Raw genomic sequence first — 26,068 nt, 5'->3', positions numbered from 1 at the left:
AGCAACTCCTGACCCTTCAAAGCACGCAGATGAGAAGTCCCTTGACGATCCATCATGAGAACCGCTCAAAGATAAATGTACAGGTAAAGAGACATATCTTGAACATGAAAAGGAACAAGGCAGATGTTGCCAGTTACGCCACCATGTGTTCAAAAACGCTCCCCCATAAAACAAAAACTAAAAAAAATTCACTCCGTCCCAGACCCATTCCCATCAAACAACAGACGGCGGCCCAATCATCCTCTCCACAACATCCAAATAAAACTGCCTGTTCACCGCAGCCCCATACTCGATACACCTGATGTACGGCCTCAGCTCAATCAGCAGCGACGTCAACAGGCCGTCGGCAAAGAGCAGCTCGTAGGGATACTTGCTCGCGAGGTCGAACCAGATCTGCACGGGCGAGATCTCGGCGGGGTCGACCTCGAACTGGGCGAGGGCCCAGAGGGAGCTGATGGAGATGCCGGGGGCGTGCCACTGGAAGGTGGGCGCCTGGGTGGTGGCCGGGTCGATGCCGGCGAAGACCTGGCGGTCGGTGAAGACGGAGGGGGGCGCGGCGTTCATGAAGAGGGAGGTTGCGGTGAGGAAGTGGTTGTTGGAGGGCTCGGCCTCGCCGGGGATGTGCGCGTGGAAGTCGTTGTGTTGGAAGTGGTCCCAGCAGACGTTTTCGAGACTTGTTGGATTTCATGTTAGTCGGTGCTTTGGTGACAATCTTGTGAGGTGTCTGTCAGATGGCAAGACTCACGCTAGTATCCAGTTCATGACAAGCTGCTCTTGTTGGGGAGTCAAGGGCGGCGTCAGGGGAGGGTTCTCAAAGGCGGGCGGGCTCGCATAGCCCTGCGCGCTGCTGCCGACGGAAGGGTTTTCGATGGTGAAGCAAGGCGTGCCCAGCAGATCATTCATGCCCAGCGAGACGGTAATGTCATCGAGGTTGATGTGGCCAAACATCTCCTGCTCGTTGGACGTCGAGGGCATCAGGGGCTGCTGGTTCAGGTCCAGCTCCGACAGCTGCCCGCCCGCGGCGAGCCATTCCTGGGCATCAATCTCAGACACGCCGCCCAGGCGCGTGCCGGGAGAGTCCGTCGTTGAAAAGTACGTCGAGTCGGCGTGTGTGAAGGACGGCTGGGCTGCTGGCTGCTCGGTCCGCCTGATGAGGTCGCGGATGGTGTCGTTCTCCTTGAGCATCTGCGACGTCTCCTGCTGCGTCTGCGTGATGAGGTCTCGCAGCTGGGACACGTCCAGCTCGAGCTGCTTGACGTAGTTTGCCTTTCTCTGCCGGTGCTGGATCTGGGCCTTGCGGACCTGGGCCCGTCGGATCTGGGCCTTGTCTTTGGCGGCGTCGCCCGTGGGTTCATCTGCGGATCGGGGTCTCGGTTCAGCCTCCATCATCTTCTTCTTCCTGTGGTGCGTCTTGGCATCTGACCGCCCCGGATCTCGAGACGAAGGGACGCGGCTGAGGAAAGGCATGACGTGCGAAAAGGGACGCGGTATGATATAGAGCCGAGGCTGAAAGATTCCAAACTTTTTGTGGGACTGGCCGTTGACGGATGGAATCAAGCCAGAAGCAAGGAAGATGATCTGGTGATGGCGCCCACGATCTGAACCGAGAGAGCCAGACAGAAGACGAAGATGAAACTTGTAAGGCTTGATGATTCGAGAGCGACTTGCTCGTCTTAAGAAGACGGACGATCCATCGTGCCGGTTCGCGGCAGTTGTGCAGAGGAGGAGAGGAGAACAAGATTCATCAGGGCCAGCACTAGCCATCGGGCCGCCGCTCCCGTATCGAATAATTCCAAATCACGAAGCACTTGCTCCTCAGCACGCCAATAGCCGGCGACGTGACAGCACATAGCAGACAGACAGACTGGGTGACAGACAGTCAGATGGGCGACCCGGGCAATCGACCCGGTACCCGCGTCAACGTCGTAGCACTCGCTCCGCGTCTGTAATCAACCGACCGTTGCATCACGTCTGACCCCAGGAGATCTCAAATCTGTCCCCCTCCTCCCGCGATATGCACGATGCACGTCGCCTTCCGGCCACTTGCCTAGCGCGCCTCGTCTCAATCGAGCCGCCACGGGACGAAGCTGAAAACACAGCTGAGGAATCATCCAAGACGCCAAACCAGGGACAACCCTCAACCAAGGACGCAAAAACTGGGCAAGTGGACAAGCCAACGGGGGAACACAGCGTGGCATCTCACCAAAGAAAGGAATGGCAAACAAAGCAAAAGAAAACACAAGAGACTCACCATGATCTTGATCTAGATTCCGATCGGGAGATCCATCCTGCTCGGCACTTCCTCCTGCGCCTCCTCCTTCAACATCGTCCTGCAGCTCCTCCGCCTTTTTCCCCTTGCGGTGCTTCTTCTGGCCGTCTCCCTCGTGGTCCTTTTCCTTTTGCTTGACTCGCTTCCAGAAGCTTGTGAATGAGGGCCGCTCAGGCTCGCCACCTTCTGCGTCCGCCATTGTCCCTCCAGTGATGACTCGGTTGATGGTGTTAAAGAGCGAATGGGTTGTCAAAACTCAAGAGTTTCCAATTGGATCCCGACAAGCCAGGAACAAGACCCCCAAGAACGTAGGATGAGTATTAACAGCTGCGAAGTGGGAAGAGTGAAAGATTGACTACCCGTATCTTGTTGCAGAGTCGCCGTCGTCTATCACCGGATTGGGGGTCTTAATATTCCCTGGACAACTAAAAGTTCTTCGTTGTGATTTGTAGCTTCGTTGTAAGCGATGAAAAGATAGGTAATTGAGCTTCTGGAATTATTAGGTGCTGCGCCGCGTGAAAAGTAATACGTCAGCGAATTCCTCCCATCTCGTGCACAAAGTATTCCATACAAGGCAGCAACAGCAGCAGCAGCAGCAGCAGCAATCTGAGAAAAGAGCAGGATAAAAATGCACATACAGTGACCAATCCCTTTTCAGCAACAACTCATGAAGAACAGCAATCATGAGGACGGAACGAAGAGCGGATTACTTAAGCTTTTAGTAAGAACAGTGAGCAGTCGGCGAAGAGATGGGCTGAGGATGATGTGGTCATCAATTCGCCGTTCGCAGTAATCTGCTTACCTCCCTAGGCATCAATTAGTAGCACACAGCCAAGAATCATGCCCATCTGGGCAGTAGGTCCCCATGCTCTTTTTATCTTAGATAGTACCTTATCCTTTTGGGTTCCGGGCGGAAGTCGCCTTCAATTGCCGCAACCCCCGATCTGCTCAAGTACAGGATACTTTATCGACTAGAAACCAACCCAGCACGCAGTTTGGTTGTCTTCAGCCGGGCTTGCTGTTAGATACTAGTAGCTGAAGATTTGCGGTGGCTCTTCAAGGGACCACAAACTGACTACTACAGTACCGGGTACTGCCTTGAAAGGTGGAGATGGCTAAAAATGCCGATACGAACCTCTAATATTCCCGTCAATAAGAATTCGACATCTCAAGACCCATTTGTTTAATCAAGGAACAAAGCAGCATGTGAACAGCAAGCAGATCGGCATTGCAAAAGCGGCGGCAGAATAATAAAGAACGGAACCGAAACTGGAATCATGTCTGCACATATGTATCTAACGGGAACCATTGACGATCGCGACAACTTACAAAGTACCACCATAACTCCGACTTCTGTAGATTGCGACGTTATTTGACCATCAGTCTCGTGCAGATGGGAGGTTGCATACTGGATATGATTCGAAAGAAGTGCATAGGTAGGTAGGTGGGATAGATTGCAGTTTGTGGCATCGCTTCGAGATTTCAAATAACAAAGCGGGAGTGGTATTTGTAACCCTCTCGTCATGGTCTCAGACCGCTGACCATCAACTATTTCAAATACTGAAAAGCCTCCATCTCCCTGCCTTGTCCTCCCTACGAAACCCAATACCACGGCAAAGAATAGACACATTCAGCTTGAGTAATTACCACAGCGATCAACAACGACGAGCATCATGTTGAGAGAAGCATGCACATTATCAACGTGTCAATCAACATCATATCAGCCCTGTTCTCAATCCTATACACGACTTTAGCAAACCATAATACAAGCTGCCAACCAAAAACACATCAAAGCAAAGGTTCCTTTTACCAACTCCTCGCTAGAAAACGAACCGCAGGTAAATGCAAAAAGACCCAAGCCACATGCCAAAGACAAGATGGCAGCAGAGATCAGAGCAGCCAGATGCCGCCCCTAAAACGCCCAAAAATAAAAAGACACTTTTTCGCACATAAGCGCGATCCGGAACCCCCCTTTAATCTACCCTGGCCATTCCTAGATTGCGTCCATAGATAGAAATCGAAAGAGGTGAAAGGGAATTCCAAATATCAAACCCCGTCTGTCGCATCGTGTAGCGTTCCGGGTATATCCGTCTTCTCGTATATCGCAGTCTTAAAGTTACTCTGACTCGCCACCGTCGCTATCGGTTGCGGTGCCTTCTTCAAGCTCTTCATCATCCTCGTCCTCCTCCGCTTCGCTGTCGTCGTCCTCCGCGTTCAAGCCTGGGACCGCCTTCCAGTGCACATAGTCATTCACCAGCCAGCGCTTGCTCACTGGCAGCTGGTATGGGTCGAATGGGAAATACGGATCGAGCTGGTGAAAGCTCTCCTCCTGTGTATCGAAACCAGAGTCCCGCAGCGCGCCTCCAGTAGAGTAAGTGGACGACAAGTACTGCGTCAATCGGATGCGTTTGTTGCCCTCAATCAGCGGATAGGCGTACATGAAGTTGAGTCGGTGCGCCAGCTTGGCGAATTCCTCGACAATGACCGGTGCGCAAACCTTGAGGGGGTTGAGCTTGCCGAAGATGTGCGTAGAGAGATCCTTTCGCGAGGTGCCAATCCACTCAAGATCCTGGCCGATATACGACGCCGGGTCTTCGGGGTCGACAGACTCGGGGGCAGAAACCACCAAGTCCTGCCAGCGGAAGCAAAAGATGTAGAGGGTGGCCTGCAGAAGACTGTAGTAGGGATGGAACCGCTTGAGATCTGGGCCGCGGCAGATGGGCTCGTACTTCCTCCGATACTGGTCCAGGTGGTGGATCAGAAGCATGAAGATGGTGCGCACGAGGCTGCGCGGCACGTGGGCGCCTCGAGCGACAAAGCTTGCAAGATAGGCGGCGGCAGCCTGCTTCAGGATGTTCGGCGTGTTGCTCTGGAAGGCGCTGGCAATCAGCTGGCCGCAAAAGGCGTCGGTAAGCCGCTCGTGCTGCTGGGCAAAGTGGAAAATGAGGAACTGCGTGTGTCTCGATTTATACGTCGGCAGAACCATCTGGTCAAACTCGCGCAGGATCGTGACAAACATGTCAAACGCCTTATCCGAACCAGGGTTGGCGAAATGCGGTGTGTAGACTTCGAAAAGGGTATCGAGCATCGAGTCCATCTTCTCCACGCTCTCCTTCAGAGTCTTGATTCGAACGGCGTCTTGATCGTAATCAGCATCGTCGCTGTCAACGGATTCGGTATCGCTGTCGTCGTCTGCCTCGTCTTCCCAGCCAGCAGCTTCTTGTTGAGGGTTCTCTGCGCGAAGCGCGTACATGACGGCAGCAGTGATATCGTCATCCGTGTCTTCCAGATCTAGCTGCATCTGTGAGTCAATCTTCACAACACGATCCAAGATCATGTCGAAAATGTCTTCCTGCAGGTCGGGCACGTAGTCCTTGACCCGCAGGAGGTTGTGAACGTAGGCCATGTGGACTCTCATCGAGTCGTCTAAGAATGGAAACTTGTTTCTAAGCAGGCTCTCCAGGACAGAAGTCGCAGAGGGAAACATCTTGAGGAGGTATTGAAGAGCCGAATGCAGCCTGTCTCGCATCGTGTCGCGGCTGATCTCGGGGAAGTCGGGGACTAGCCACGCGGACGGGCGAGAGTCGTGAAACTTGTCCACAATCATGGCCAGGACGTGGTTGAGGTAAGAACCCTGCGCGCTGACCAGGGCGGCGAGAAAGTGCGTAAAGACCTTGACAAAGGCCGCGTCGCGTCCCAGCCAGGAACAACTGAGAATGACCTTGACCAGGCCGTTGCAGTCCTTGCTCTTCAGGATGGGGATGCAGCCCGTCAGGGCCATGAGGTAGACCTGCAGCTCGTGCGGCTTGAGCGTGTCATCCTCCTCTCCCACCACCGGCGGCAGGTATCGCTTCTTGTCGTTGGCGAACATCTCCTTCAATCCGTCGTACTGGCCGTCGTCACCCCGCAGGTGGGCCTCGAGCGCCATGCGCACTTCCAGCTTGATCTCGTCCATCGTTCGTCGGCCAACCTCGTACGTCACATTCTTGATCTCGTCGAATAGCACCTTGCGCCGTTTGATGGGCGTCTCCTGGGCCTCGTCGCCCTCGCTGGGTAGGTGATGCTGGTCTTTCCTGCGGCCGAGTGCAGAAGCAGACTTGAGTATGGATTTGACAGGAGTGGCGCCTCGAGGCAAAGTCCCGGGAAGGCTTCTGGGAGTCGAGGTCAACATTCGAAGGACGGCGATGTCGTGATTCGGCGGTGACTAAGAGCGAGAAGGGCGATGCCGGCGAGGTGGAAGAGGGCGATTGTCGTGCCGCGCGTTCACGGCAGTGCTGCAGAGGCAAGGCAAAGAGGCTGTTTTCTGCAGTCGCCCGAAGCCTTCATAATACTCAAGCCTCGCAGCTCTTCTTCTTTCAAATGAAGTGCAAGCAATCCCTCAAAGAAGGGCAAGGTGCATGACTCGAGATCGAAGGCGCAGGAATGCGAGATAGTCGTCAACTGAGAAGCGGGAGGGAGAACGATGCTGAAGGAAAGTGAAGGGCCAATTCAACCACGGCACAAAAAACGTCAGTTTATGCGCGGTCAGACATGGATCTTTTTTTTTTTTCCCTGGTGCACTTGTCAAGAGGCGCTCATCAGGGAAGATTTTCCAATCCGGTGGAGACCCCGCACGTGCCTCACAACCAAGTCGGCTTAGGCAGCACCACATGGTTCGTGCACCCGTCGGAATATCCTTGTGCCGTTGCGGGCTTGCTTGGCTCGAACTTGCTTGCTTGGTTTGCTCCTCGTGTTACAGCTGCGAAGGACCATGTCGAATCACAACGTCTGCCTCTGACTACGTTCAAGTGCCAAGCTAGTCATCACTGTTCACCTCGCTCTGACTCAGGCCGATTCCCTCATGTGCAATTTGCGAACCTGTGTCCAATCAGAGCACCCCTGACGCCACTCTGCTGCGGTATCACTTGACATGTAAGAGTCATTCAGTCGTTACACAAAGAGGCCGCAAGTGGCTACATTGACTGCATCTGTTCTTTACGGTTGGATGGGCACGTCAACAACCGGTATTCCAACTCATAAGAAGGAATCATTGCTACTATTGATGGCTTCGAAATATTGATCTCAGTCAGAAACCCTCATAGTGAGGTCTTAGTAGCACCTGAACTGGTATATAGTTGTATAAGGTATAGTAGACTCGAATAATCCAACTCCGTAACCCACAGTCTGGACCCCATGCATATCCGTTATCCTGCTAGGCAAAGTCCTGAATCCTTACTGCCGAAAATAGATGTGTCGCGCATCCTGGCTCAACCCCTGAGGTGACGGGCGAAGCCTTTAGGGGTGGTTGACTTGTCTGATCAAGCATCTGTACTGGACAAAGCTCAAGCACGAAAGATACAAAGAAAACGAAGAAAATGAAGCGGCGCACTCACACAATAGAGAATTGGAGCCATCTATTCCCCATTCTCTCATTGCCGCCCTATCCCCTGCAGCTTCAAGTGAACCGAAATGCCCCGATCCCAAGTCGAACAATCAAACATTCTGCGCCAATATCTCTACACGTGGAGAAGCGAGCCAAGAGCCATCATGGCCTGGCAGTGAAGCGGTCTTGAAAGGATTTCCTATAGGGCAATAGTAGTCCGATCGGGCTCACGAGATGGTGGTTTCTGAGGGGGAAGAGAGGTCGTCGTCTGTAGTCGGCTGACGCTGGCGCCACGATGACCAACTAAATGATGACGAACTAGTAGTTGTCTCCAGCACCAGCTCCGTTGTGGCCGGCATGAGAAGTGTACATGTAGTTTGGCTCGGCACCGCCTTCGGGAGGGTTCGCCCCTTCCGGTGGTGCATATTCGGGACCGGTCGTGCCAGGCTCAGTCTTCTCGCCGGGGATCATGGCGTTTCCCCAGGTGTTGTTCTCTAGGACGCGGTCACGGTTCGATTGATTTTGTTGCTAGTTTCACATCGCCTCGTTAATCGTCCCATCCCGAGAAGAAGCGATATCAGGTTTGTTCCTTACCTCGCGGTACTTTGACAGGTACACCTTGAGAGCCTCCGCGTAGTTCTCAAAGCCAAGAGACGTCATAGCGAAGAGAATATCCTCCCCGTTGACCGTCTTGCGCTTTTCCTGTTGACATTTCTCGGAGGCTGACGAAACCTGTCAGTTTTCATATCAAACACTCCATGGGAAACAAGTCCGGAAACCTCCAAGCGTACCTTCGCTAGTGATGAAGGAGATGAACTCGCTTACACACTCCTGCATGCATTCTTTCGCTTCCTTTGCTATTTTGGCATTGTCCGGCAGGGCGTTCTTCATGATTCGAGCAACTGGAGCAAAATTGCGAATGTTAGCATCGAGCTCATCAGCTTTGTCGGCCTTGGAGGCGCGAGACGGCGTCTCCTGCACATTGGAAAACAACTGGTGAGACATGGGCAGATATGCGAGGCTGAGAAAGACGAGCAGCAGCTCCCACGCATGCGGGCAAACAGGCAAATCACGACTCGACAAACGGCTCCAGAGGGGGGACGACGAGGACATACCATTGGCTATAGGCAACCACCTGTCTTGCTCCTTGACACCTTCAAACTCGTAGCCAGTCCCTCCGGCCGAGTGGGGTTCCTGGTTATCATTCATTTGTCCTTCCTCGTCGGGTGACTGTGCACCTTGGTCGACATCCTTTGGGGGAGATTGAGGGGAGTCGGACATATTTGGCTACCTGCAGCGGCTGCTAGCGTCCTTTTTGTAGAATCTTCGGGTTGGCACAGCTTCGGCAGGTTTCGCGATGATGTGTCGCCCTGGCCACGTCGCAAGAGGTAGGGTTTGCCCGATTCGTCCAAAGGGGGGGCGTGTGTGCAGGCGATGCAAAGAGCTGCGTCAATCGTGACAGGCGCGAGGGATCTAGGACGCCTCTGGCTGGGTCTGCCCTTGCTGGGGACGACGCAGGACCGATGACGCCCGCTTGGCGTATGTATGTATGGGCTGGCAAGCCGGTTGGGAGAGAATATCCCTGGTTGGAGGGGGAATAGCAGACTGGAGGGGGAGGGGTGTCCGAGAAAAAAAAAAGGGTCCGCAGTCGCAAAGAGCTCCCAGACGATTCGATTGGGGAGGATGGAGCAGAATCAGCAGATTCGTCCCAGCAGAGCGCTCCCACAAGAGGGCGTGAGCGGATCAAGCAAAGCAACAAGCAATAAGAAGCACAGCTCTCTTTCTCAGCTGCTAACGGGTCTCTGTGGCTACAGCGAATGCCAGGCAGACTCGGGGATTCACAGCCCGGGGCAACGGCGACTGAGGTCGACGGGGGTGCGGCTTAGACAGCAGATTGGACGGCAGAACGAGGCCGTCGCGTGCAGAGCAAACGGCTGTGGTCTGTGGTCTGGCTCGGGCACGGATTGCGGTGGCGCGGCCAAAGTTACACGGTCGCGCAGGGTTCCGGGTCGTAGGGCGGCTTGGTTCACGGTCAGCACAAAGAAGAGGCTTCGCTCTGGGGGGAGGGGAGTCTGGGAAAGCGTCTCACGAGGGCGTAGGGATTGCGCTGTTTGCGTCTGCGTCTGGTCTGCGTCTTGCTGCGGCTGGCGTGGGTGCATAAGTGTGAATGTGGATGTGGAGTGCAAAAGAGGACGAAGAGGCAGAGCTCTGCACTGCACGAGGCTAGTGGTGGACTGGCAGCGCGCTGGCGGCGGCCGAGATAACAGCGGGGACCTGGCGGGGAGGTTGCGCGGTACTTTGCGCAGCTGGGGGCGGTACCACGGCGGCAGCATGGGATGGGCAGCGCTGCAGCGACAGCCTTGTTGCAGGTTTATCGATAGCGGGGGGAGACAGAGGCTCGAGGTACTGCGTCATGGTGATTGTGTGGCGGAATACGAAGACGTTTGTATGTGCAGTCAGCGCAACGGCCGGTTGTTGGCCAGCAGCAGCACAACCTTGGGCTGCTCGATCTGCACTAGAAGCGCGGGTATCTGAAGCTGAGCTGCCAAGTACCGGATGACCAGCGAGCTTGGTATTGTGCAATATGGATGAGCTCTGGGCGACCATCAGGCGCTACGTCGATGCAATGCGCTGATGTCGAGAGCCAGCTCATGGGGCATATGGATGCACTCACAGATCCATTGCTCTACATCATGATGAGAGATACCGACACGAGTAACACTCAGCTGGACATGACATGACACCAGCTGCGATGCCTCAACAAGGTATTCCCTCAGTGCTTTCGTTGCCATTATACCAGAGTACCTCATAGAAATAGAGTCCTCAGCTTGTATAGGATAGCTGCAATCCCCATGGAGTTGGAGCAGCATTCCCCAACGATCAGTGATTCCCATACAAGAATTGAAAAACAAAGCAATGACAAAATGGCCCACCGCACATGTATGCGCTCTATCACCAGACCACACACACCCCGGCCTGCCATGCTGCTGGTGCTGCTTTCAACTGTCCCATGTGAGCCTCTAACCATGACCAACATCACCCTACAGTTGATAATCCTCGTCTCAAGTGCATCTCTCGCCAGGCTAACTCTCCCAAGGAGGGGTGCCGTGATGGTCATACCAAGGCATCGCCAGAGGCGGTGTGTTCCAGCACCTATCCGCGGCGTCCTTCTTGGTGTCGTCACAGCTCCAGATTCCTTCGAATAAAGTGTCCTTTTTGTTGGGATATCAGCAGCAGAAGACAAGGCATGCGCATCGCGAGAAACATGAAAGCTGTCGTCTAGATCCTTCTCCCCCCCGGTATGTGCCGCAAGGGCATCCCATGGTACCAGCGACCCTGGGCTGCGGTATTCCGTGATACGACCAGCCTCGTGGTTGTGACGTCGTCCGTCGCAAGCGAAACCTGCACGCCAGCCCACGACGACGGTACCGGGATGGTGGGCTACTGCAGTTGCTCATTTGACAATGCATCGCAGGCTCAAAGAGCTAAGGCAAGCCTCTTCCTCAGGAACCCGGTGGCTTGAAAAGAAAAAAAAGTCGGGCCCCCAAAATTCTCAATGCGAGGCGTCAACTGAGCCCATTGGGCCGCATTCCCATGTCAGCCCAGTGGTTGGCTGGTGACCGACGCCGAGCGGCCCACGAACCACGGCCTGGCTCTCGACAAACGTCCGGGCATTGGGCAGTTCGCTTGGGCCAATGGTGATGCTTCCGGTGCGAAGGGCTCCGTTCGTTGGCCCTTTGTTCGGCCTTCGCTTCAGGTACAGATCCGCAAGGGACGGCTACATGCATTCCGTGGTAACCTCTGATAGAGCGGCACTTTGCTGTGATGAAGCACCCTGAAACCGATGCCTCTATGCTATTCCATACTGCAGACCGATTGGGTAGCGAGCCCAAATTGAAAGTCCCTGGCCCTTCAATTCTCCCCATATCCCTGCGCATGGTTTCATGGAGACAAGAAGGATGGCGGGCTTGCTTGATGGAGGGATGTATGCTGAGCTGGCTTGAAACCCGGCAGCACCCAAGCTTGGGCACGAAACACGAGTATCCGGCTTCGACATTTGTTTCCTCAATGTCTGCAAGCACCTTGTCTCCCATCACCACCCACACACTCATGCTTGGGGTCGGATGCTGCAGGCAAGCTAAGCCCGTTTGATGGATAGTAGCCTTCTTGCCCATGCATGTGTGGTGTTTGCCGTCTTTCATCGATCTGTCTCTGCGCGGCCTGTGCGTGTCAGAAAGCAGAGGCGACGCAAATATCAATTTCTCAGCAGGAGATGCCTTCAGCTTTCGTTGGCTCGGTGCATGACACTTGTGAGCAATGCACACCGGCGGTCTGTGCCCATCTTTGTTACTGACATGGGCCGCAACACTCGTACAAAGGAGCCTCAGTACCCGGAGCATCCACAGGTTGTAGTTCGCAGCAATCGCTTCATGTCAGCAGCCGTTGCTAGTCACTTAGTAGCCTTCTCGTGGTCGTTCAAGGCACATGAGTTGTCACTTAGTCCCTGTGAGTGCATGCCTAGCGGCCTCATTGCCCCCCTCTCATTTGCATCTGGGCATCTTCGTCCCACCGCAGCTTGGCGACGTAACATTCCAGAAACCGTTCGACGCTTTTTTCATGAAAAAACAATGGCTTTGTATGTGGTATCACGAGCTAACATACGAGCCACGAGAAAGGAGGGAAGGGGGTGAAGCCTAATAAGGTGACACCCCACTCCCGTGTCAAGCTGGATTGACAGACACCTTTCGGATCGGATTTCCTATATGTCCGCCGAGGAAATATCATCTTTCAAGTCGTGCGATTGTCATATATTGACGAGATTGGTGGAGGGGCGGTGCAACCATGGAATCCGTTTGTTGAGGACGCTGGCATTATGACTTGCCACATGGCAGTGAGACGCCTCGCCTCAGGGGCACTTAGGCATATGCATTGGTGACGAAATCTCCGAGAGGCACGGCACATGCGGAAGTGAATACTCGCTCGGGCAGCCTCTGCGAGCTCAGGATCGGTGATGAGCATGCTCGTCGAGGTAGCAATATATAGTGCGGCTGACGCCGGCGTGGTATTCCGATTGGAGCTGCTAGTCATGTAAAGTGATTTGTCCGCATCCAGGCTTGCCCTGATACGCTCCAGATTGAGGATTCAACAGATGGACACCCATCAGCCATATATTAAAGGCACACAGAATAGCCCCTGTCTTCGTTTGCTGTAATCAAAGATCATGCGTCGGGGATGTGCCCTCAGGTGCAGATACGGCAGGGTGGATGCTGCATGCGGTTGGGCATTGAGACGCCGGCAGCATAGGATGAGTTCCGACCGGTTGAACGGCCAGGCACGAAGGATCGTGTGTACGCCAAGGGCTTGTTTCTGCATCGTCGAGGGGTTTGGCCACGTATCGCTGGATCGTGTGGCATAGAACAGCTATGCGCTGACCAAGCTTTCTGTATGTCAACCGAGCCCCTAGGTGGAGTGTCCGAGACTAAAGGTTAATGGTGTATTCCGTGGATTTCGATGGCTTGGCTTATTAGCTGACTGGGCTCTTGATCAGGCAATGGCTTGGACGCTCTTGTGAATGATAACAATATTTTTCATCTTTTTTTTTCTAGCTTTCTCTGTTGGTTGTGTCTGCAGTGCCTCACTGCTGTACTACCTGGACGTTGTTTTTCTTCTGTTGGTTTGTCAGTCGAGATTAGCTGCCTGTTGATCCTTGGAAAAGGCAAGCTGCCTCTGGAGATGGGGGATACGGACCTTCCACTTGTCAAGCTCATCCTGCTTGTTCTTGTACTGCTTGACCAGGTCGTCAAGGACTTTCTTGAGCCCCTCCTGGTTTGTCTTCAGTGCCGGCACCACATCCTTGACTGTCCTCTCCACCAGCACGCCGTTGATCAAACGGAAACACTTTCGATCCCCCGAAAGCGGCTCCAAAGTCTCAAGCACAAGCCTAGAATTTTGTCCGAATTAGCGGTGTGATTCGCAGGGTTGCGGTGAGGCTGAAAGTGTGCGGCATTGACAGGGAAGACGCGAGACATGGCTTGAGAGCGCGCGGGGGTTCAATGTCCTAGTGAGAAGAGAAGGTGGGTGGACAAGGTCGAGTGAACAAGAACGTACTTGTGCTCCTCTGCCTCCTGCTCGATGTCGCCAATTTTTGATGCAATCTGCTGCAGCGTGTTTTTGTAGTTGGAGTACGTTGCTTGGAGATCTAAGACGGCCATCAGCATTATGAAGATGAGACGATAAAAGGGATGAGGGTAAGGCGGGGGAACCGTCCCCGATTGAGGAAGTCTTACCCTGCTGCTTCTTAGCAGAAACCTGCTGCGATGATGACATGATTGCTGCTGTAAGTGAGATAGAGACGCTATCAGAGAGAGGCCAGCTATCCCTGTGACTGTCCACCGTTGGAGATGTCGAGGCAGAGTTTCGGTGGCGCCGCTGTTGCTGTCTGAAGCTTGAGCGTCGGTTGATTCCCGGCACTGTGGACGGCAGCTGCATGTGCTTGTACCTGGTACAGTGCATTTAGCGGAAGACCCCCGCTAGGTTCAACCCACTAAAAACGGCCCAAGCATTTTTGATGCAGGCATCTGCTGATCATGTCGAATAATCCATCAATCCGTCTCTCTTCCAGCGAAACGCAATCCGCATTCCACCAGCCTGATCATCGGACAAACGACCGACGATGCACCCTCACTTGCACACACAGAATGCTATGGGTAGGTCCAATGCTCCTCAGCGCAACATTCTTATCCAGTGGTCTAACGGAGGACGTCCAGCATGCCAGGAAGTCATCGCCGCTCTCGAAGAATGCCATGCGCAAGGCTTCATGCACAAGGCCTCGGGCGGCTGTAACGATGCCAAGATCCTGGTAGACAAGTGTCTTCGACAGCAGCGCTCCAAAACACAAGAGGGGAACCGGGCTGCCGCGAAAGCGAAACGAGATCGAATCAAGGAAGAGCAGCGAGCGCTGGGCCTGTGAACGCCACCCGGATATACCCCAACGCCTATTCTCGACTCATTTCTTTCTCTTCTCGAAATTCTTACGACTTCTTGTATTATACTGCTATGTATCAAATTCAGGGGACCGGCGTTGGATATAAAAATAGTCGCCAGTAGGATATGGCGACGTGTACATATACTTTTGGGGCGCAAAGGAGGGCCTATGGATTCAAACACGGCTTGAAAGAAATTTTCGTACTGTCAAGCAACTCAAACTTCGAGAATTGACTATCGATTAAGATATACATATATCACACAAGAATCTGCCCCCTCTAGGCCCTGCGCAATGCAGCGCCAAAGGTAAGAAGACCATAGGTCGAGAGGACGCTGAGGAAGATGGGCACAGGCTTCCTGAGGCGGATCGCTCGAGGGATGGCTGAAGCTCCCAAGACAGCCGAGGCAAGAAGGCTCAGCTCAACGCCATAAGGCTGACCATTGGCGATACGATATCCGCCGACGCCGTCTGAAAAAACCACGTTAGTTTCGTGAGCCCAGAGGTGCTGAAAACCGCGGGGAGATGGCATACACAAGAAGCCAACCAAAAATCCGGCGGCAATTGAGGGAACAGAGCCAGTCTTAGCATAGCCAATGGCGCCGCCTCCGGCCGTGAGAGCCGCAAGGACAAAGGAGGCATTTGACAGCGAGGAATTGGAAGACTGTTGCGATGAGGTCAGTCATGTCAGTTTGCGCCTTTTGCCAAAGCGACGGACTCGCGATGCGCCTGAGCGTCATTTGACGTACCATGATGATTGATTTGTGCTGTCGTTTGTTAGAGCTTCGGATTGTATCTTGTCTTACTTCGATCAGATTCCAAAGATCACTGTACTTGATGCTCGCGATGGGAAAGCTCTTGATTTTCATCAAGTTCCCGAGCTCATTCGGCGCTCGGAGTCGAATGAGGCCGGATATAGACTGACGTGATGAACGGAAATGCAAAGTGGGTCCTCACTACTCCCCGGATTCGCGAGCCAATCACAGCTGGCAGACCTGTTTGGAGCTTTCGTGGCCGCAATTGTACCAAAGTACCGAACCTTAGCAGACCAGACAGGCCAAGTGCTGTCAAGCAGCGAACCGATCGATAGCATCACCAGCTTCGACCTCGTCTTTTCCTCCCCCCTGCCACAGAACAGAAAACCGACGACACAATCGCCCGCCATGCCCGCCAAGAAGAACGCAGCGCAACCGGCGCCCTCAGCCGCGGCTACCACCCAGTCCAGCACCACCGCCGCGGGCTCAGTCCCAGCATCAGCGCCCGCCGCCGCACCATCAGCCAAGAACTCTCCCGCCAACTGGGACAAGGTGCTGCAGAACATTTACCAGTATTACATGAAGGAGACGCCGCAGCGGACGAAGCTCATTGACGTGTTCCTCGTCTTCATCGCCGTTGTCGGCGCACTGCAATTCCTCTACTGCATCTTGGCGGGCAACTACGTGCGTTTTATCCCAGGAATCTCTGAAGCTTTTGGGAGCTTTTTGGAACATCGGGGTGCTGGCATACATGCTAACCTACGTTGCAGCCGTTCAATGCCTTTCTTTCAGGTTTCGGAGCAACTGTTGGCCAATTTGTCTTGACGAGTTCGTCTTTCGATGTGATCCTTGACTGTTGCTTACAGCCCTCTAACTCGAAGCTTCCAGTTTCACTGCGTATACAAACGACGGCCGCGAACAAGAGCGAATTTCCAGAGATATCGCCTGAACGGTACGATTCACACAACTAGCCGACACCGGATATGGAACACATGTCCATGTCTCTATCATGCTAACTGACGGCTGCAGAGCATTTGCCGACTACGTCGTCTGCAGTCTGATTCTACATTTTTTCTGTGTCAACTTCATCAACTAAACGATCCCGATAAACGAAAATATGGGTGGTGGAATGGCAGCCTTGGTAGAGCGCAGGGCTTAAACCGTTATGCTACAGTGTGGTTCCCTCGAACAGCTTCCTTGAGGGAGGGTGATCAGACAAGGAAAATGGTCCAAAACAAAAGACAGGATTTATCTTGACAGCGCAGCCGAGCCGGGTGTACATGAAGTCATTGACCAAGTGGGCATAGCAAGCTGATCTCGATCCATTCAGCCGATCTTTGTACGAAATCGCCGTGATACATCCGGTGCTCGTGACTTTCCCTCTTTCGTCATGCTCAAGCCGTCAAATATTCACATCCATTCGCCTCGCATTGGCTACGCCCTTCGCCTAATCACCAAATAATCCCACGACGCATTATTCTCATGCTCCGCCTTCATCCGCTGCACCTTCTTTATGCTCGGCTTTTGGAGGGCCACCGGCGCTTTTTGGAGGCGGTGGTACACCTGTCCCCTTACTCTTAGGTGCATTATCCAGTGCCAAACTCTTCTCCGTTTCCTCCTTGAAGTAGTCGTCCATGAAGTTGTTCGTCGCATGGCGCTCCTTCTTCTTCCCTCCTCGAGGCGTGCTACCGCGCGGAGGCGCGCTTGCTGGCGTTGGACTGACAATTTGAGCGGGCACAAGGAAGTCGCCGCCTGTTGGTGGCGGCGCCGGAGAGCTTGCCTGTGCTGGGGCGTATTGGCCTCCGCTCTTCTCATTAAAGTCGCCGTCAAACATCGTCTCGCCAGGGGCGCTGACAGGTTCGCTCAACGGAGCCGGCAGCCGATGCAGCGCTCCGTACCCTAAAGTGCATCCCAGGGCTCCATGTCCTCCCCAGCTTCGACTCGGCTGTATTGTGACTTCGCGCGAGACGTTGTACTCGTTGTTGTAGACGTATAATCGCAGGGGTCGCCCGATGAAGTCTTCCACGAGCTCGCCCAGAGCACTTTCGCCGTTCAAGGCGCCTTCTGGGCTGCCGAGGATGTAGTCGCTATACGGTAATAGTCCGGCAAGGTCGGCGGGCGAGTTGGCCGGTACATCAAGGACATGCCAGACGTTGGCGGCGAGCGAGATGGGCGCGAACTGAAGAGAAAGTCCAAGCGCTGCGGTGTCGGCGGGAACGGGAATGTGCATTTCTCTTATGCGTTGGCCCTGTTTTGATGTCAGATCCTGTCTTGTTCCCTCGTCTCAAGCCTCTTCATGTAGTCTCACCTTTGCGCTCCATAATCCAAATGTCACAGTTCCGCCGGCGCAGTTCTGCACCTCTTGCGCGAAAAGGCTCGGGTCGGGATTATCCTGCACCATGCTTAGCACCAGGTCGCCTGCCAGTCACACAGGGCATTGGTATATACAATCGGCCTTCCATTGATCCCGACAATGTAGTCAAACCAAGGCTCAATCGGCAGCTCGAGATTCGTGTTCCGCAGGACCTGGAAGCCAAACGAGTCGCGGTCGTGTTGACGTTGCGGGGCGTCGCCGTCTAGGCGGGACATGAAGCGGTTGAGTGCGTTAAACATGGTCGCTGGAAGTCGCCCCGCTGCTGTGCGAGGCCGATATTGTTTCGAAGCGCTGAAGCTAGACGGGGTGATGCTATACGACCGTGGCCGATGAGTGGAGGGCGATGGTTTGGGAGTCGAATGCTGGAGAGTTAATTGATAAGAGAAGAAGTGACGTCCGCCCTCACACTGTTGAGAGCTTGTCCGCAAGCTGTCCCTTGACATTGTCAGCCTTGCATGAGTGCCAAGACGCTAGATGCTTAACGCGGATTAAGAGTGGAGCCGATGGAAACTAGCAACCTCAGCCTTGTCTGAAATTCACCTGCCAACCAGCGCGAAACATGCTTTCATCAACATCCAAGAATTTGACAACAAATACCGGCTGCGCTTGTAATCCTGAGTCGGAATCTCTTCAGTACCCGATCCTGGGGATTTGGCTTTTCTACATCTTCTCTCCTGCCTACGAAGGAATTTTCCTCTTCCTCTTCACCCAACGTTCTTACAGCGACTGGTCCTTGGTCTGAACGAGGCTTGCAGATTCCGCCTCATCAGTCCATTCATCGCAAATCGAGAGGAGATCCGCTCAGTCAATACCCACGCTTCACGATGGCCACGGATGAACAAGATATTGCCGATGCAATAGAGCAGCAGATTGCACGCGACATCCTAGGCCCTTTCGTCGACGCGCCAACCGCTCAGCTTCTCTTGCCGCAAGCCCGGCAGATTCCTCCAGCCGCATGGGAGATTATTAGAAATGTGCTGGAAACAAACCCAGAGTCGAGGGAGGATGTGACCTGTTTAACCAAGTTGTTAGCGTCCGAGAGCCAGGCGGCCGTTGACGGTCCCGATGTCAATGAAGACGCAAATGCCAGTGAAGACGCAGATGTCAATGAAGACGCAGATGCCAGTGAAGCCGCGGGGCCTTCCGAATTCTCATTGGAGCCAGCAGGGAGGCTTCCTCTGACAGACGATTGTCACCACTACACAGGCAAGCATGAAGTGCCCTGGGATATCCAAAAGTGAGTTTCTTCTTGTCAAAAGCACAGTCGTCGCCCGGGTTGCTAATTCATTCTGCAGGTACTTCAGCCAGAGATACTCGATCTTTTCATATTATGATGCCGGAGTTCACATGACTGATGATGCTTGGTTTGGTGTCACGCCAGAGCCAGTAGCGAAGTGAGTGCCGAGACTGAGCATTGCATTTCCTCCGTTTCGGTCGCCACTGACACCCTTGCCAGTCAAATCGCGTTCGAGCTAGCTGAGGACTATTATGACCCTCAGAAAACCGTCCTTATTGATGCTTTTGGAGGAGCTGGAGGCAATACCATTGCATTTGCGCTGTCAGAGCGATGGGATCGCATCATCGCCATTGAGCGCGACCCTGCCACACTCGCGTGTGCCCAACACAACGCCGAGCTCTACGGTGTGGAGCCAGGCACCGTCACCTGGGTCCTCGGCGACAGCTTCGAGTACATGGATCTGCTCGTGAACGCGCCAGAAAAGTTGCACCCCGAATTAAGGGTCGATTTGCCGTCTGCCATGGTCTTCGCTAGCCCGCCTTGGGGGGGAACAGGCTACAGAACGGATGAGATTTTCGACCTCAGCACAATGCAGCCATACAACCTGAATCAGTTGCATGAAGCTTACAAGAAGATGGACCATGTACTGTTCCTTCCGAGAACGAGCGACATTCGACAGATTGCGAAACTCGCACCGCCGGGGAAGAAGCTCGATGTTGTCCAGTATTGCGTTGAAGGGGCTAGCAAGGCCATGGGCGTCTTTGTTCCAGCAGAGCGATCGGGAGCGTCTAGCGAGTGACCTCTTGCCTGTGTTTCTTTCGGGATGACTTATGAGCGTATTTTTTTTTATCAGTGTATGAGCGACGAGACATATAATATACCCGGGTAGAGTCGGTGTGTGGTCATCCTATGCCGGTGTCACCGTATTCTGAGTCCCATCTCTTAGTTAGAGATCAACAGTCATGTATAAAGAGGGTTTAATACTACAACCAAGTTAAAGATATGTTTTTCTGCCGTTATCCTTCTCGGTAAAAGTCTCACATGCTCATTACCAACTGTTGTTGACGACTTCCAAAATGCACCATAGCTGTGTCTCGGCTTGAGGGATAATAAAACTGAATTTTAATTCGTCCCTGGCTTGGATAAATTTATCACTGTCTTTCTTGAGAATGGATACAGTCGATATGCGACAGCAAGGAGACGCTGCACAGTTTCTTCAACCTATTTACACACTGTACCATGAAGGTTTTGCAGCACTTTTCCTCCAATCACTACGACCCGCTCAAGTGAAGACCAGGACCTAACTATCCGCCGTGAATGGACTTGATCATCTATATCTTTCAAGAATAAGATAAGATATATACAGCATGGCCAAGGATAAGAAGAAGAATTCCGACGCCAAAAAAGCAAAAAAGGTGAGCATCAAGATTGAAATCTCCCCTCAAGTTACCCCTCCAACATTGCACCAAGCAAAAATCCTGACTGAATCTCTTCTTCAGGCGGAAAAGGCAGCCAAGCAGGCCAGCAAGGGAGAGAAAAAGATCAAGAACAAGACTGCCAAGCTTGAGGGCAGCGACGCTGAGGATGTCGACCTGGATGAGGTGCTGGAGGAGTACCGCCGCCAGCAGGAGCAGTTTCTGAAGATCACGGAGACGGTCGTTGACGGCCCTCCGAAGCCCCGGGCTGCGTCCACGATCCTGGCGTCTCCGCATGAGGGCAACAGCCTGCTCTTGTTCGGAGGCGAGTACTTCAACGGCTCTGTTGCGCAGTTTTTCAATGATCTGCACATCTACAACATCAACCGTGATGAGTGGCGCTGTGTGACGTCCCCCAATGCGCCTCTGCCGCGATCCGGACATGCTTGGACGAGAGCCTCAAACCCCAACTATGTGTATCTGTTTGGAGGAGAATTTTCGTCTCCGAAGCAGGGGACTTTCCACCATTATTCCGACTTCTGGAGGCTGGAGCCCGCGACGAGGGAATGGACCAAGATCGAGGTCAAGGGCAAGGACAAGAGTCCGCCGGCGCGGAGCGGCCACCGGATGACTTACTGGAAGCAGTACATCATCCTGTTTGGGGGCTTCCAGGACACATCTAACCAGACCAAGTATCTGTCGGACTTGTGGATATTCGACACGGTCAACTACGTCTGGCACTGCCCTGTCCTTCCGCCTGCCCAGCTCAAGCCGGATGCTCGCTCTTCCTTTACCTTCCTGCCCTCTGAGCAGGGAGCTGTGCTTTTCGGAGGTTATTCGAGGGTCAAGGCTACGGTCCAGCTGAAGAAGAATCAAAAGGGAAACCAAAACCAGGGGCAGAAGAACGTTCTCCTGCCCAAGGTTCATGAGGATTGCTTCTTCCTCAGGATGTCTCTGCCTCCGGCCGATGCAGGCCCGAACGTTGGACCTACCGTCAGATGGGAGAAGCGAAAGAAGCCTGCAAACTCACCGAACCCCGTCCGGGCTGGCGCTACCATGGCATATCACAAGGGTCGTGGTATCATGTTTGGTGGTGTACATGACGTTGAGCAGAGCGAGGAGGGAATGGACAGCGAGTTCTTCAACCAGCTGTTTGCGTGGAATATCGAGAGAAACAGATTCATGCCTCTCTCCTCACGTAAGCCGCGCCAGCAGCAGAAGAAGAACGCGTCAGAGCAGCGAGCGGGAAGACGCGGCCGTGCCCAGGCAAACGAGGAGGAGCTCCTCCGACAACTGGCGGCACTTCAAGCCGGAACGTCTTTGGAGGACGCGGACGACATTGAGCTGGAGAAGATGATGGTTGAGCCAGAGGAGGAGGAGAAGCCGGCTAGAGAGATGCCGGTGTCTATGGAGCCGCCGCATATGCGCTTCAACTCTCAGTTGACGGTTCAGAACGATGTGCTCTATATTTATGGCGGTACTTACGAGAAGGGGGACCGTGAGTTTACGTTTGACGATCTTTATGCGATTGATCTGGTGAAACTGGATGGATACAAGGAGATCTTTAGCAGGCCTGTTGAAGACTGGATTGTAAGTTTGGGAATTTTTCTTTCACCTTTCAAGGTTGCTGTTGGGAGTGAATCATGCGCTAACAAGATAATGCAGGAGTCGGAAGATGAGGACGAAGATGAGGACGAGGAAGACGAAGATGAGGACGAGGAAGAGGAGGACGAAGACTACCAAGAACCGGAGCAGCTCCACACAGCAAGCAAGCGCAAGAAGAAGCAAGACGAAGTATCAGAGGTATCCTCCGAGGCACCCACGCCCTCGACCACATCGGAAGAAGACGAGACCGAGACAGCTGCCACGTCGGTTGACGATGGTCTGCCACACCCAAGGGTAAGTGATTTCTCTACCGTTCCCCCTCCATTCATTCTACACCAGTCAGTATCCTTGTTTTTCCTGCTCCAGTTCGCTAACGACGTAAAATAGCCGTTCGAATCCCGCCGCGAATTTTTCGTTCGCACCTCTGCAGAATGGCAAGAGATTCTCATGACGAACCTCCGCTGGAAGAACATCCAGCCGGAGACGCTGGCCGTCAAGGAGATCAAGGCCAAGGCGTTTGAGCTCAGTGAGGAGAAGTGGTGGGACTGCCGCGAGGAGATTACGGCGCTGGAGGAGGAGCAGGAGGCGGCGGGCATTCAGGAGGTGGTGAGTCTTGCGGAGAGGGGAGACGCGGGTGCTGTGGGGGGTGCGAGGAGGAGGTGAGGTGTTACTCTGCCTGTTTTGTCAAGTTGGTTTTGTGTTACACATGATTGGTGTGTTGGTTGGGTTTGGAAGGAGGAGAAGGAGGCATATGGTAGCTTCTGGGCAAGAGATGGGCAAAGCACTTTGCGTCGTCGAACCGATATCAGTTGTCTCGGTGCTATGTAAAGTACACGCGGTAGCATCGACGTCCTTGGGCCTGTTGATGTCCTATCCCAGCCATCCGTCCGTCACCTCTCCCTCAATCTCAATCCCCATAACAACCACGCCATCACCATCCAACACCGAGAAAATGCCTACACACAAACAACAAACCCCCCCATCACCCAACAACACCAAACACCAAACACCTCACCTACCAGCACCCAAATCCCCCTCAACCACCCCCTCCGCATCCCACACCGCCCTCTTCCCCCTCATCCGCAGCACCAGGCCCGCGATCCACCCAACGAGTCAATTTGGCTGCTTGGCCATGGGCGGATACGCCTTGCCGTCCCTCTCGACCTTGGGCTCGCAGGTGCACCAGCTGTCCTCGGGGACCGAGTCCAGCACGGAGGGGATGTGCTTGCCGCAGCCCCACCAGGTTTGTTTTTCTGGCATGTTGTAAGCAAGATTATCTACGTAGTATCTAGGGGTTTTTGATCGTTTTCCTGCGTGTGCGTGTGCGCGGAAGGTCTTGTGATATGCAGAGCTTCGGCGGGTTTTTTTGACGATGATCGGATCAGTAAAGGGCTGTGCGGGGGGTACAACTTACTGCAGGTGCTGCAGACTGCGCTTCGACACATGATTTCTTTGTGCGTTTCTAACGCTTTTTTCTCAAAGGGAGACTATGTGTCGTTTTGGAGAAGAAATATATATTCTAGGAAGATATATTTTTGAAAGTATTAGCGGATGAAAGTTCCAGAGTTCAAGAGAAACACGAGAGAAAGAGTCGTCTAAATAAAAGACGTACAGATTCGAGCGGCAAAAAAGTTGGTCGCCGGGCCGGAAAGCGTCAAGGTGGCCAAAATCGGCGACGCCCCGCCCCGCCCGGGCAAGATACAGAGTGACTTGTCCGAGTACCGGGGAAAACGGCGACCATGGTTTGGGTTCAGCGATTCGCCGAAGCGGTCGTCGGAAGAGGTCAGATTGATATTCGTCATCTTTACAGAATTGACTGACGAGAAGGCAGCTTGAGAATGGTAGTTGACTTGGTGAAAGAAAAGAATAGATATGAATTTCTTCCTAATTACTGCCAATGGCCTTCATTCCCCTTTTTGGCTGCTACAAGAGAGCCCATCTCCCTCTGAACATACTCTCCCGATCCAAACCATTGCGTTTGATATCCTTGCCATCCAAAAGCATGGTCTCATTCCTTCCCATCTCTTTGCTTGGAACGCCAAAAGTGTACCCCAGGGCCTTCCATTTCACCGGTTCGAGTCCCCGATCCCCGACGCCCGTAGTACCGATACCCGTGGTGCCGATACCCAAAGTCCGAAACCCCTACAAGGCCAATCACAAACTCGCAAGATGCTCAGGTATTCGTTCCTCAAGACGTTGCCTCCGTCGTCTGCTGCTTCTTGGCTACCTCGCTCTCCACTATAGACCGAATGAGGTTCACAGCCACCTCCTGTCCCTGTTTGATCACAGCTTCAGAGCCATCCGCCGGCACGTGAAGGAAGATGACTTTTCTCTCCTTGCCCTGCTTATAACAGGATGCTAGGCTTGAGTAGTAGATGAAGTCACACAGGTACCGCCCCGCATCGTCAGAGATGCGGAGGTCCATGTCGTCCTAACGCAACAGGTTAGTAACTCGCAGCGTCAAGCAGGACCGCCAATCGGTATGAGGGCTTCATCATCCTCACCGGCGTATGCTGCTGCCACCTCTCCCAGATGTCATGTATGTCCAAGTCCGTCCGCAGCTCGTCCGGCAGGCCATGCCAAACCCATTCTTCGTCCCGCTTCCCTTCCAGCTCATCCAGGTGCCGGCCGTCCACATCGCGAGCCTTGTATCCGGTACGACGTCCCCGGCTCTCGATCTGGTACATGATCCGCGGGCCGGCCATGCCAATGTGGATGACAACGTCAATCTTGCGGCCCTGATACGTCTCCTCCCAGAGCGTTGGCACCGTCTCCCTCACGGCCTTGTAGCTGACTCGGAGTGGCTCGGGATGCACCAGGATGCGCACGGGCGGGATGTTGACGGCATATCGGGCGTTTGGGTCCTTGGCCCTTCGTGGCGGGAGGTATTCGGGGAGGCCTTTGGCGATTTCCCACGAGGGATTGATGGGATATTCTGACCGGAAGGGCTGGAATTTGTGATTAGCTTGTATTTCAGCACAGCTTTGTAACAGGAGAGGCACGAGGACCAACCTGGAAACCAGTGACCAGCACTGTCAGCTCTTCATTCACCTGGGAACCCATGGAGCAAGATATTGATCGAAGCCAAAAAGAGGTATCGTATTGTTGGTTTCGGGAGAGATGGAGGAATTGGCAAAGGGCGGGAAGGGTGCAGGTGCCCGGGGCTCAGGGTACCTATAGATCAGGCAATGAATGGCACGGGTAAGCAGCCGAGATATGTCACAGGAGCTCGATATGCTCAGCCGGCAAGCCACGGAGAAGCTGGGAGAGCACTAGAGCTGTCCCGGGGCAACTTTATATATCTGGGTAAGCGACGTAAGCAGAAGAGCATGTCCTCGAATGCCCGTCGTGCCTTGGTTGATCGGGCCAATCAGGTTACATGAACAAGAAGACAAACAGATTTCTCCAATGCCACTCACCATCAATCTAGAGAATGTATATGCAGGAAGCAAGCAAGCTCACCCGTTGGTTCCTTGTCGAGCTTGTTTAAACTGTCCAGTATCTTTCCGAGGTGCGGGGGAGTTAGTGGATGTAGGTTAAGTTGGGGGAGCTTCCGGATCCGTGCCCGCAGCAAGACTAGCACAGATAGAGGGGAAGCGATATCAGACCAACTTTGCCGAGTTGGGAGATGCCATTCTTGTGATTAATCAACACTGAGCCTCCATCGACCTACAATGGTGCCTACATCGACTCTTGATTAGCAGCACGGCAAGACGGGATGCTAAGCTTACTAGTTGACGGCGTCGAGGTGAATTGGTCAAACGACAGCCGTGGCCTAGAAGCGCTGTCTGTACTGACTTTGTGATCCCTGTACGAACTGTCGCTGCACAGGCAGAGTTAACCAGCAGCGGGGGATCGCGGGGTAGATTCCGCTTCTACCTAGTCTAAATCCTCTCCAATTTCAAACCGCTTGCTCTCCGGCTGCGAATTGGTACTTTGCTCTGCTGCTTTGCTTGACGGATATGCCATGTACATGCCCTACGAACTTGAAGCAGTAAGCCGTATCTCGAGTTCGTTTAAGGAAGGTGCAGCGTCGCATTGGATGATGTGTGGTTCTTTCCCAGTGTGA

At 53.6% G+C, this 26,068-nt stretch overlaps 11 protein-coding genes across 11 annotated transcripts; 4 read left to right on the top strand and 7 right to left on the bottom strand.

The window, feature by feature from the left end:
• Positions 1 to 213: 213 nt before the first annotated feature.
• On the bottom strand, positions 214 to 6,540 carry CCMA1212_001732 (RNA polymerase I-specific transcription initiation factor rrn3; the record flags this gene model as incomplete). The annotated part of the gene is made up of 5 exons (XM_073699149.1): positions 4,403 to 6,540; positions 2,252 to 2,485; positions 1,959 to 2,032; positions 1,052 to 1,410; positions 214 to 673 (listed from the first exon to the last, which is right to left on the bottom strand). The coding sequence occupies exons 1-5, from the start codon at positions 6,438 to 6,440 to the stop codon at positions 214 to 216; spliced, it is 3,165 nt and encodes a 1,054-aa protein (XP_073562528.1). The 5' UTR covers positions 6,441 to 6,540.
• Positions 6,541 to 7,949: 1,409 nt separating this feature from the next.
• CCMA1212_001731 (Transcriptional activator hap3) lies at positions 7,950 to 8,912 on the bottom strand (the record flags this gene model as incomplete). The annotated part of the gene is made up of 3 exons (XM_073699148.1): positions 7,950 to 8,159; positions 8,226 to 8,353; positions 8,423 to 8,912. The coding sequence occupies 3 exons, from the start codon at positions 8,910 to 8,912 to the stop codon at positions 7,950 to 7,952; spliced, it is 828 nt and encodes a 275-aa protein (XP_073562525.1).
• A 942-nt stretch (positions 8,913 to 9,854) lies between these two features.
• CCMA1212_001730 (uncharacterized protein) lies at positions 9,855 to 10,238 on the bottom strand (the record flags this gene model as incomplete). The annotated part of the gene is made up of 1 exon (XM_073699147.1): positions 9,855 to 10,238. The coding sequence occupies one exon, from the start codon at positions 10,236 to 10,238 to the stop codon at positions 9,855 to 9,857; it is 384 nt and encodes a 127-aa protein (XP_073562526.1).
• A 3,028-nt stretch (positions 10,239 to 13,266) lies between these two features.
• On the bottom strand, positions 13,267 to 13,958 carry CCMA1212_001729 (uncharacterized protein; the record flags this gene model as incomplete). Its single annotated transcript, XM_073699146.1, has 4 exons — positions 13,267 to 13,299; positions 13,380 to 13,572; positions 13,740 to 13,830; positions 13,919 to 13,958. The coding sequence occupies 4 exons, from the start codon at positions 13,956 to 13,958 to the stop codon at positions 13,267 to 13,269; spliced, it is 357 nt and encodes a 118-aa protein (XP_073562058.1).
• A 346-nt stretch (positions 13,959 to 14,304) lies between these two features.
• On the top strand, positions 14,305 to 14,601 carry CCMA1212_001728 (uncharacterized protein; the record flags this gene model as incomplete). Its single annotated transcript, XM_073699145.1, has 1 exon — positions 14,305 to 14,601. The coding sequence occupies one exon, from the start codon at positions 14,305 to 14,307 to the stop codon at positions 14,599 to 14,601; it is 297 nt and encodes a 98-aa protein (XP_073562057.1).
• A 292-nt stretch (positions 14,602 to 14,893) lies between these two features.
• Positions 14,894 to 15,365, bottom strand: CCMA1212_001727 (Transmembrane protein; the record flags this gene model as incomplete). The annotated part of the gene is made up of 3 exons (XM_073699144.1): positions 14,894 to 15,084; positions 15,148 to 15,277; positions 15,363 to 15,365. The coding sequence occupies 3 exons, from the start codon at positions 15,363 to 15,365 to the stop codon at positions 14,894 to 14,896; spliced, it is 324 nt and encodes a 107-aa protein (XP_073562054.1).
• Positions 15,366 to 15,776: 411 nt separating this feature from the next.
• On the top strand, positions 15,777 to 16,464 carry CCMA1212_001726 (Dolichyl-diphosphooligosaccharide-protein glycosyltransferase subunit dad1; the record flags this gene model as incomplete). Its single annotated transcript, XM_073699143.1, has 4 exons — positions 15,777 to 16,052; positions 16,139 to 16,196; positions 16,257 to 16,320; positions 16,398 to 16,464. 4 exons carry the CDS (start codon positions 15,777 to 15,779, stop codon positions 16,462 to 16,464), a joined length of 465 nt encoding a protein of 154 aa, XP_073562053.1.
• A 384-nt stretch (positions 16,465 to 16,848) lies between these two features.
• CCMA1212_001725 (uncharacterized protein) lies at positions 16,849 to 17,981 on the bottom strand (the record flags this gene model as incomplete). The annotated part of the gene is made up of 3 exons (XM_073699142.1): positions 16,849 to 17,616; positions 17,677 to 17,760; positions 17,817 to 17,981. 3 exons carry the CDS (start codon positions 17,979 to 17,981, stop codon positions 16,849 to 16,851), a joined length of 1,017 nt encoding a protein of 338 aa, XP_073562056.1.
• A 585-nt stretch (positions 17,982 to 18,566) lies between these two features.
• CCMA1212_001724 (Trimethylguanosine synthase) lies at positions 18,567 to 19,778 on the top strand (the record flags this gene model as incomplete). Its single annotated transcript, XM_073699141.1, has 3 exons — positions 18,567 to 18,979; positions 19,038 to 19,136; positions 19,199 to 19,778. 3 exons carry the CDS (start codon positions 18,567 to 18,569, stop codon positions 19,776 to 19,778), a joined length of 1,092 nt encoding a protein of 363 aa, XP_073562055.1.
• Positions 19,779 to 20,346: 568 nt separating this feature from the next.
• CCMA1212_001723 (Kelch repeat-containing protein 3) lies at positions 20,347 to 22,662 on the top strand (the record flags this gene model as incomplete). Its single annotated transcript, XM_073699140.1, has 2 exons — positions 20,347 to 22,293; positions 22,387 to 22,662. The coding sequence occupies 2 exons, from the start codon at positions 20,347 to 20,349 to the stop codon at positions 22,660 to 22,662; spliced, it is 2,223 nt and encodes a 740-aa protein (XP_073562050.1).
• Positions 22,663 to 23,112: 450 nt separating this feature from the next.
• On the bottom strand, positions 23,113 to 24,947 carry CCMA1212_001722 (Pyroglutamyl-peptidase 1; the record flags this gene model as incomplete). The annotated part of the gene is made up of 4 exons (XM_073699139.1): positions 23,113 to 23,252; positions 23,414 to 23,433; positions 24,195 to 24,430; positions 24,504 to 24,947. Coding segments are annotated over 4 exons (840 nt in total), but the record flags the coding sequence as incomplete, so codon positions are not given.
• Between the last annotated feature and the right edge of the window lie 1,121 nt (positions 24,948 to 26,068).

Source organism: Trichoderma ghanense (assembly GCF_004382785.1).
Source record: "Trichoderma ghanense strain CCMA-1212 chromosome Unknown scaffold_1, whole genome shotgun sequence".
Classification (NCBI taxonomy): Eukaryota; Fungi; Ascomycota; class Sordariomycetes; order Hypocreales; family Hypocreaceae; genus Trichoderma; species Trichoderma ghanense.
This window is presented reverse-complemented; position numbering and strand designations above follow the sequence as displayed.